Source organism: Leuciscus leuciscus (assembly GCF_965113295.1).
Source record: "Leuciscus leuciscus genome assembly, chromosome: 1".
NCBI classification, from domain to species: Eukaryota; Metazoa; Chordata; class Actinopteri; order Cypriniformes; family Leuciscidae; genus Leuciscus; species Leuciscus leuciscus.
In genome coordinates, this window is record NC_138725.1 from 79515575 (window position 1) to 79526672 (window position 11098).

Consider the following 11098-nt stretch of genomic DNA (forward strand, 5'->3'; position numbering starts at 1 on the left):
CAGGTGTCTGATTCCTCACGCGGCAACGTTAGCAAGCAAGAGAAAAAAACGAGTGAGATTATTCAAACGGCTATTGCACCAACACATACATCATATACAGAATTTCAAATACATTTTTATTCAACAATGCTAACGTTGCCCCTTAACCAAATTGAATTTGTTATAAATGTAATGTTGCCAGATAAGAAAAGACGGTATATCCTCCCACACGTCGGGAATGGCACTTCAAATTAGGCTATCAACAATCTCTTTTCTGCAGTTTGACCTGCGAAAAAGTTCCGAAAAATCATGATCCTATGAAAAATGCGTTAAGTCTTACCTGTAGCTGCGTGTTCTTTCGACTCGGGAGTTGGCTGGCTCCACTGCCTCACGCGCAAGTGATGGTTAACGTTAGCTGGCAAGAGAAAAATCCAAGTGCATATTTCCGGCTAGAAATATATCAAATACATCACATACACAATTCGAATTTAATTTGTATTTAACAATGCTATCCTTCTCCAAACTGATGACGTTATCAAATGTTACCAGATAAAAAAATCTATCGAAATCATGCGCAAATATAATTTTTTTATTTACATTTTTTTTGGTAATAAAGTTACCTTTCTAAAGTTAAATGAAATTCAGATTAAAGTGTGGAATCTCATAGCTTTCCACGGCTGAAAAAAATCATGCTAAAAATTGCTGTATTGTGATTCACAGAAAAAAATGTTTTACTGTAGAATTTACTTGCCATTGAAAATTGACCATGATGCTTTGCAGATCTACAGCAACATGCTGCATACACGTTCTACAGTAAGCATTTGCTCATTTTACAGTAATAATGCTGTGAAAACTACAGAAATTTGTTAGTGTGACAGTTGTTCTTTACAAGTGCACTTTACAATTTAAAGTTAATTATTTTGGTTATTATTTTTGACTTCTAAAGCATGTATTAATCTTACTTAATGCTAATTTCAACATTTACAAATATATTTGTTGAATTTTTTTAATAAGTTAATGTTAGTTAATGCATTCACTAATGTTTACAAATGGGACCTTAAAAAACGTCCTAAAATAGGCTTAATTTATTTGTGTGAAACATAATTTCTTTCTCATTTAGAGTTGGTTGGCATTCTTGAAATGAGTAAGCTTGACTCTTCCAGCTGTGTTTTGGTGTGTCACCAGATGATGGCGCTCTCCACCAGGTGACGCTTGATGTCTGCCCAGCTCAATCACACCCTCATGCAAGAGGATAGATAATGAACATGTATATTCTATAATATTTCACAGTATCATAACTTTGAAACATCTTTAATACAGTGGCATCATGAGGGCAAATTAGCACAGAAGTTTTATTTTAATGAGTGACCAAATGTATTCCATTTGTTTAAAGAACACAGACAGTCCCAAAAAATATAAATCTCCAAGCAATGAATGCTGTTTACAAATCAAAATACAACATGCTCAGAGATACACTTTCTATTATGAATTATGATTCATTAGACAACAGGCAATTAAGAAAACGGAGAGCAGAATTTCTAACAGCCAAAAGCTTTTTGGACAGAGAGGGTGGAAATGCTGACTCGAATAAAGCCTTTTGCAATGGTAAAGATTATAACCAGACATGTTGCTATGTGTGCCATCATTCAAAGTGTAAACAATCAATACTAGTCAGCAAGTAAAGAAGGCAAGATATGTTTCAAATCTATGAGTCAACATGATCATGATACATGTGTCCCTGCCTGGTCTCAGAAGGAACATACAGTAAATCTCTGCGATCTCTCTAGATGACTGTCTGAGCTTAAACGTATGTTGGTTCATTGGGATAGAGACCAGAATCCTTGCACAGTTAGACTATTTATTGATCAAACTGATTCCCATTAGATGCCATGGAAATTATGAGAGAGACCATTGGCACAATTTTTGGCTAAATGAATAGCAGTCAGATTAGTTAGACGTCGAACTCTTGAAAATATTGTTTACATGTTTACAATGCAACAATAGAGTGATACATCTTACAGTTCAATGCCGTTCTATACAGTCTAGCAGCATCTTTTGGGCTATACTCTGCAAATTCTGCATAGTATATGAGTAGAGTAAAAAAAACTCAGAAAGCATATTTTTATAGTGCAATGAATAATATATGGTTGTTGTTGTTGTTTGCTACTGACACTACATTTGATTTTGTCTCCATGGATAAAAGATAAATGCAAGATGACTAAATACAAACAAATTTTTTTTCTCTTTTAATACAATGACACTGTAGAATTCCTTAGTCCTCCTGTTCTTATTGTGACCATGGTTTGCTTAAGAACTCCATAAATATACTTTATAAATAACATTTTCAGAGTAACATTTAACAACAATGCATTTTACAGGTGTTAACCAATGAAAACATCGCATGGTAACCAAAAACGGTAAATTAAGAAAACTAAGCCATCATTGTAGGCTTTAAAATGGAAATCATATTTTCTGTGTTTCCTCTTTCTCTCGTTGTGTATTCCATGTGTTCTGTGGCACACAGTTTATAGTTTGCTGGAGTAGTGACCCTTGTTTTTTCAGACTCTTGTTGTGCAGGTCTCCATTTTTAGTTTCTTTTGGATCATTCGCTGTTTGTGACTTGTTATGTTTGCTGTCAGTGCATTCAACATCATCCAAACCACCTGTTTTCTTCAAGCACAGAACATTCTGGAAACTTTTTTTGAAGTTCTCTGACAAGAAAGCGTATAATATGGGGTTGGCACAGCTGTTGGCGTATCCCAGCACCACGACAAAGGCAAACATGCTCCTTAAAAAAGGCGTTGTGCTAATGGTGCCTGTAACCGATGTCACGTTGAAGATGTAGAAAGGCAGCCAGCAGAACACGAAGACGGCGACCACAACGGACACCATTCGCGTCACCTTCTTCTCAGAGCGCTTTCGTTTGCTAGAGCACACCCTGATTCCTGAAGACTTTACCTTGATGATAATGAGCAAATAGCATAGACTTATGACCACTAGAGGTAGGAAGAAACCCAGGAAGAAGGTGTAGAACATGAAGGCGGTGTAGTAGGCCTCCTGCGGCTCTGGCCACACAATAGTGCAGAAGCAGCCGTCGTGTTTCGTGATCAGTCCACTGTAGATTACAATTGGGAGGTTGACGACGAGCGACACGACCCACACGGCCAGGTTGATGGCTTTTGCGACACGGGGCTTCCTCCATTTGGTCGACTTTATGGGGTGCACCACAGCCAGGTATCGATCAATGCTCATCACCATCAGACAGAAAATACTGGTGAACTGATTGAGAGAATCTAAAGTCATGACCACGCGGCACAGAGCTCCCCCAAACGGCCAGTGCACCAGCGCTAACTGGATAGCGATGAAGGGCAAGCCTAGCATGAACAGAACATCTGCCACTGCCAGGTTCAGGATGTAGATATTCGTAACCGTCTTCATTTTGGCATAGCGCAGAATGACATAGATGACCAGAGCGTTTCCACAAAGACCGATAGCGCATACCGCAAAATACATGAAGGTGATGACGACTGTGTTAGTTTTGGTCAAGCTCTGGTCGGTCTCATTTCTCAGGCCTTCTTCGGATATGTTGTCGAGCAAAATGCCATCATACATGGGGAATCCAGACAGATTATGGGGGAAGTTACTGGGTGAGAAGGAAATTGTCCAGGGATCCATTATATATTTCTCTCAGATTCCCAATTCCATTAGGTGTGACATACTGCCTGGAGAAAACAGTATAATGGTAAATGAGCTACAGTATATAAAACAGTATAATGGTAAATGAGTTAATACTGTTGTATACATCATGTTATAAGTGATAATCCTAATACAAACAACACATAATGTCTTTGTTCCAAAACCAAGGATACTGCCTTGTTGTTGACACCCTACACAGGTGCTGCTAATTATTGCACTGTAAAATCTAATTAGTTTAGATTTACTTAAAAAAAAGCATGCAAACTGATAGTCTTAAAAAACTAAGTAAAGTTAAATAGGAATAGTATGTGGTACTGACAAATTCTAAGTTAGTATAGTTCACTTACACAAGAGTTCTAGTAACTAAAAAAGATCAAGTTCTTGAAAATTACTTTTGACTTAGTATAGCTACCATTGTTGTTACCATTGTTGTGTTTTTCATGCTGAATGTTTAAGTCTGTGTGAGTCTCAAGCATGGTCAACTGTAAGATATTGTCACAAATATAGAGTATATCAACCCAATTCAAAGTTTTAAAACAAAATTTAAAACATCCTTATTTAACATGAAATCGACTAGTTAGTGATTTAGTTAGGTTAGGTCACATTTTAAAAGCAAACTATTTATTACTTCCCTTCCTTTAAAAAACAAACTGTGATTTCTTGTTGCATTGCTGCATCAATAGGAAGAGAATTACAAAACTATCAATGAAGTTCCAAGTGCCCAACCAAAGGGAACACCGATCACCATAATGGTGAGGTCAAACGGAAATCTTTTAGGAAAATCAACATCAATTTATGTAGTCAGCTTATGTGATGTTCTCTCAAATTTCTCAGTTGTGTTGACAATTCAACATTCAAGATTACTTTGGGAAATGAGTGAATGCAACTAGAGAAAGATAACTGCAGAAGTGGAGGAAATTAGTAAAAAGTATATTAAGAATTGCCCCACCTCAAAAACGATTTTTTTCCATGACAAAATGGCACTCAAACCAATCAATTAATCTGAACTTGGGTTTTCTGAGTAACCACGGCACAGCATGTGAATAGTACAGATTACTAAAATGTTACAATTAAGACATTAAGTTAACTAAAAAGTGTTAGTAAGAACAACTGATAGATTTTTAGTGTGTCTAAAACATCATCATCCTAACTCATACAGTAAGAGACAGATTTGGAACATCATCACAATATCCACACAGACGACTCATAATTCATTTCAATTGTGTTAGCATGTTGCTATAGGTTAATTATGTGATAAAAAAAAACACATAGCCAACACAAATTTTGGGTAAAATAACCCATTTTTAAATTATACTAAACAATCTTGGACAGAGTTTAACTATTTAAATGTTACTGAATAAATAAGGACTATTCAAGAATATGATGGTTCTACTGATTTAATTTAATAACAATAACAGCTAAAATTCCGATCACATAACTGTACCTTGAAGCTGGTATAATGCGGTATAATTCCGTTGTTGGATGATCAATGCTTCCAGTCAAATATATTTTGTATGTGGCTCTGTACAGCGATGTAGTGCTCACTGACCTAGAAGAGCAATGACCTTTATGTCATAATCATGCCTGGTGTTCAAACAGGCTGAACAGCTGAACAATCAATGATCACCTCCTACATGAAACATGTGTACATTTATCTATGGAAGTTTGTTTCTGCCACTGAATTAAAACAAAAAAAATGTAATTATGACTTTTTATCTCAAAATTCAGGAATTTTTCCTCACAATTTCAGGTTTACATCTCACAATTTAGATTTTTTTTTACCAAACATTGCATGATAAAAACTCACAATTACAAGTTATAACGTCAGAATTGAGAGATACAAACTCGCAATTATTAGATATACAGTCGTAACTGTGAGATAAAAAGTCGCAATTGTAATCTCATTATTATTTCCCCCCTCAGAAATTGACTTTTTAACTCGCGATTGGGACTTTATATCTCACAATTCTGAAAAAAGAAGTCAGAATTGCGATATAAACTCACAAATGCGAATTGTGAGTTTATATCTCACAGTTTGGACTTTATTTTTCACAATTGCAACTTTATGTCCCGCAATTCTGACTTTATAACTCACAATTGTGTGGAAAAATGTCAGAATTGTGAGAGAAAAGTTTGCAATTATCTTTTTATTATTATTATTATTATTCCATGGCGGAAACAAGCTTAGTAAACCTAATAAAGTCAGTGAAATACAGAATTCACTCTACTGCCAGTACAAAGCTGATAATATCAATGCAAGGTGTTTAATTTGTCATTAGTTTTATTAGTGTCTCTTTTGGGCACATGCATGAAATTCTATCCATCAAAAAGATTGCAATATTATGAAGTTAACAAAACCATTGTCTATGTATGTAACCCATGTTAATAATCACTGACAAAATCTGTGATTTAAGCTCATAATGCATCTTAAATCTCTCAATATAACTCTTTCATTTCATGGTTCACTAATGCATAGTGGACATCAAAATAAGAAAATGATGTGGAAAATATTTAGAAACTGAAAATGTTGTTCTACAGTATATTAATATCCATTGGTTCATGTGGATTTTTCCTCAAATACTTTTTAGTGCAGACATTCGCATGAATGATCAAATTATTGAATTTTCGGATCGACAAAATACATATAAATGCTTTTTTTAAAAACATGTACGTTTAAAATGGTTCATTCTTACCTTCATGTTGGAGTCCAGTGTACAGTGCAATAGGATCCAGCTCATGATTCTGTGGATGTGCACATGTGGAGAACATCTGAATCGCAATAACCCTTACAAAACATCCAAACACAATCTGATCCCATACAATCTGAACTGAAACTGACACTGAACAGATATGAACCTGTTCCGAGACAAGCCTCTCAGAGAGAGAGAGAGAGAGAGAGTCTCTCTGTGTGTGTGTGTGTGTGTGTGTGTGTGTGTGTGTGTGTGTGTGTGTGTGTGTGTGTGTGGTGTGTGTGGTGTGTGTGGTGTGTGTGGTGTGTGGTGTGTGTGTGTGTGTGTGTGTGTGTGTGTTGAAGAGAGCATTGTAGTCTGAGTAAAGATATGACTGATGTTTCTTCATCACGGATGTGTTTGTGCATGATTAAATTGTCTGTTCATCGTGTTCTTCTCAAGAAAGATTGGACAGTGTGAACCACGCCTTTATCCCAAAAGCTTTCACATGACCTTAAAACTGCATTACAGAGATGCACAAAGCTGGAAAAGGCTGCCAATGCACTGCTAAAAACCTGGCTGTTCATGAGTCGATTGTAAGGTACATGTTCTCTGTTGAGATAATACACAACACTTTGTTCAAAGGAGAAAGGGCAGTTCACACCGACACCAGCTGTGAAGGACGGGGGGAATGAGCTTCATCGTGTACGGCTGCTTCGCTGCCTCAGGATCGGGACACTTTGCATTTACCGGAAGAATTATTTTAGGCTGACTTTAACAATTCGGATGCTGTGGTAAACCTAAAAATGGCGGTGCTATCACAGAAATATTGATGATCTGAAACAAATTTGTGGATTCCAAAACTGTCAAGTCAGATACTTTTTTATATTTATATAAAAAAAAAGTATATAAAAAAAAGAAGCTTTACAGATAACAGGAAAATAATGCCAGATGTGAATAATGTCCAGTTTTGCATTGTCATATTTCCATTGTAAAAATCATTAGTTATTAATTTAGGGACTGTTTACACAACACCGCGAGAGACTGTCTATACATTTTCTTGCCGATGATTTTTCCGGAGTAAGTCTTTCCCCCATTACATGGTTTCGGACTCACACACACACACACACACACACACACACACACACACACACACACACACACACACACACACACACACACACACACACACACACACACACACACACACACGGACAATTTTTTAGCATCTCCTCCACACAGAAAGGGCTCCTGGCTCAGCCGGGACTGGACCCGCTGTGAGGAGGCAGTGCTATACCCACTGAGACACTGTGTTTTAGGGCGTTTTTCCACTGGGTTCGTTTGCTGCGGTCCGAACCCGAGTGCGCTAGTTCCCGGCGCCCCCCGCAGCGTTGGTCTGGTTTCACACTCAATTAGTTGTATCGAACCCAGGTGCGTTTGCAGTGATCTTACGTCATCGCAAACGCACACGGAAAACGCATGGAGAATACAACTCGACTGAGCATAGCTGTAATTTGTCTGTTTTTTTGGTGCTATTATGCACAACATAGTGAGAGACAACTACGTTTATGTTCATTACATGGTGTAATTCAGCACATATCCAGGGGACGCCGTGTTTCACAACGTTCCCCTGCCACTCATGGTTGTCGTGTGTGAGGAAACAATGATATCAACAGTGATACGCATGCGCGGGATACTATACTTCCTGAACAAGCGCGCACCCGAGTCCGTGTTGCTTGCACATTAACGCGAACCGCGCCACGGTTCGGGAGCAACCGAGCTCAGACCACCTCCTCCAGGTAGTCTCGGGTTCGGTACTCTAGTGCGCACCCGGGTCCGATGACAGCGTTCACATTAGCGATTTTTCATGCGAACCGTGCCCCGGTCCGCACTAAACTGCCAGTGTGAAAGCGCCCTTACACCACTGTTGAGCTCCTGTCTTCATTTCTGTCTAACTGTGACTTCTCTGAATAACTGGGACCAGCTTATGAACAACATTCCTTTTAAGAGCCATAGTAGGATTTGTCAGAAGATTACATCATGCAGCACTAGGAGGATTACTTTACGGGCAATGCAATGCATAATTTATGGATATGATGTAGAACAGGGGGGGAAAAAATCCTCATAACATTAGTTACACATTAATTTCCATGGGGAAAATGGAAAAAAAAGAAGTAAATTTCAATCATTTAAAATTTTCCAATATTGTAATGTGGACATAAAAGCAGTTAATAGGATGATAAGAATACAGAATTTTCAGAAAATTATGATCATCAACATTGGGTAGTAAAATGAAATAATATATGAGCATAGAGTTTAATTTAACTTAATGTGGGGTTTGTGATTTTTGCAACAATTTTTTTTGTTAAATTTGTGACAACAAACATAAATTGAATGAATTGAATCAGATTATTTGTCTTTATAGCTAAGGCTTGTAAAGCTTTCATGCATTCTCCAAAAAAATAAAAAAATAAAACAAAAATGCTTTGTGTTTATTGACCTGCTTGAAGAGAGATAACAGTCCATAAAGGGCTGATCCAAACACCAGCCAGCTGCTATGGATTTCTGCCTTGCCTCTGGGGTGATTCGAGGTCACAGTTTAGAGTGAGGCACAAAGTACACCCTGTGTCTACTTTGCCTTTCAATCTCTCAGGGATAGCTTAGCATTTCTAATTCTTTTCTATATATATAAAACTCTATTCTCTCTTTTGGCCAACACCAGCAACAAAACCAAGTTATGGATGATTAACTGCATAATATTGTATGTAATATTACAATATTTTGTCGTAGTATATTGATAATGATCATTTATTACATAACTTTATATGATATGATATGCTTATGCAAAATATTTTGAAAATTCGATACATTTCTATCTAGTGAAGTTGGCCTATGTGACGATGACCAGCTGGAGAGCCCTGGACCCTCTTTTGTTCATTGCCATTCCATCAAGGACTACATTCCCCATAATCCACTGCCCAGACTCATCTTCCATGATTATGTTCAGCTGTGTCTCATTAGTCTCATTAGCTCACTCTATATAAGCCTGGTCAATAGGCTAAATGCCAACGGCTGCTGTGACGTACTTCTGCTGAAATGTCAGCCACTGGGAATACTTCCGCTCGCCTTCGTAAGTTGAGTAAGTTTGTAAGAAGCAGTGAGTCAGGAGCTAGGGATGGGGAAATGAAGCCTCATGAATCACTGAGGCTTTCTCCTGACTGTTCCGGGAAAAGATTCAAAGCTTCGAGAGTGTCGAGAACAGCGCCGAGAGCAGCGCCATCTGGTGCTTATTTAAAATAAAGCAGCCAGAAGCCTGTGTTAGAAGCTCTGGCAGATGAAGCAACCACAACACACTACATAGTTTCAATGTTATGTGTACAAATAAAAACCTTACATGTTTGTGTTTGATTTGTTCATTAAATCAATTATTTTACCCATTAAAGTGTGACAATTAAAATATAAAATGAGCTTATATGATTCAATAAGATCTAATGTAGGCTCTCTCTCTATATATTTCTCTCTCTATATATTTCTCTCTCTCTCTCTCTCTCACTCACACACACACACACACACACACAAAATGAATAAGGACATTGTCTGATAGGATCATCTGTTATTAAATGCACTTATGACACTTGTTACTGATAGTGCTTAATCAACTGTAGGAATGACAGAAAGTTGATAAAGTTTTTAATTATTTTTATATTTTTGGATGTTGCCATTGTTCTAAATACAAACCATTCACCAAACACCAACACCCGTCTCCCCTAATCCCACCCTAAACCCCAATACCAACACCAAATTACCTAAAATCACCAAAAAGTGCAAAGATTTTACAAAAACAAAAAGACACAACAACAAAAAATAATAGCCTAAGTAGCGAAAAATAAATTTTGCTTATTTAAATGTAATATATTGTTTAACTTTCAAAGTACAGCACTATCCTCACAAACACATCAACCAGACTGAGGCAACGACTTCTGACACCCAAAGCGAAACGCGCACGTGACTGGAGAGAAAGTGAGGCTTCGTTTGTCATCGATCACGTGACTCTAGTAAACCGATACACACCCCGATACGGGCTTCACTAGAAATTGTTTCGCTTGTGTGATACGCGCATCGAAGCTTCAGTGTCATATGTAACATCACTATCAGGAGCACACATCCTCCTGGGACCCAGAAAAATTACATTGTTTAGAACATTTTTGAAAAATTATATTTAATTCATATTTTATGCCATGTCTTCTAATAAAGTTGTTTTAAAAAATAAAATTACATGTATAGGTAAAAACAATGTTTTTTTTTTTTTTTTTTTTTTGTTTTTTTCACCAATACATTTTTAGGTTTCAGGATTATTATTTTTTTTACCAAACTTTGTTTAAAGATGTTTCTCAATTATGTTATGAAAGACATAATGGAATGGATTGACCATTTTACTTAATGCAATATGTGCGTAAAATGGCCATACATGGGTTTTCCCATTCAATACAATGTATCTATACACCGTATCTAATTTGCATATTACTGTGTTCTTCGTGCAACGTGTGATGAAAAAAGAAGTGTAATAATGGGAGTAATGATTGGCAACATTTTCATAATGTTTTTAATGTTTTTCAGCATTCCTTGCTGAAATCGCACAGACATCGCACAGTGTATGCCCACCTTAATGCAGTCAAAAATAATTTACAGGGGACATAAATAATTACTTTATCTTCCAATTATTCGTTAATTTGTCACACGACAGACGCAATGAA

General features: G+C 37.0%; 1 protein-coding gene across 3 annotated transcripts; it reads right to left on the reverse strand.

Moving 5' to 3' along the window:
* Positions 1-1018: 1018 nt before the first annotated feature.
* On the reverse strand, positions 1019-6545 carry sstr2b (somatostatin receptor 2b). 3 transcript variants are annotated; one of them, XM_082162952.1, is made up of 3 exons: positions 6369-6545; positions 5120-5224; positions 1019-3697 (listed from the first exon to the last, which is right to left on the reverse strand). In XM_082162952.1, exon 3 carries the CDS (start codon positions 3652-3654, stop codon positions 2443-2445), a length of 1212 nt encoding a protein of 403 aa, XP_082019078.1. In that variant the 5' UTR covers positions 3655-3697; positions 5120-5224; positions 6369-6545; the 3' UTR covers positions 1019-2442. The 3 variants fall into 3 exon arrangements, with proteins under 3 accessions (XP_082019078.1, XP_082019079.1, XP_082019077.1); XM_082162951.1 differs by having other exon boundaries at positions 1020-3701; XM_082162953.1 differs by lacking the exon at positions 5120-5224 and having other exon boundaries at positions 1019-3701.
* Between the last annotated feature and the right edge of the window lie 4553 nt (positions 6546-11098).

Coding starts and splice junctions, on each gene's coding strand:
- sstr2b (XM_082162953.1), bottom strand. CDS start 3,654: ATGGATCCCTGGACAATTTCCTTCTCACCCAGTAACTTCCCCCATAAT.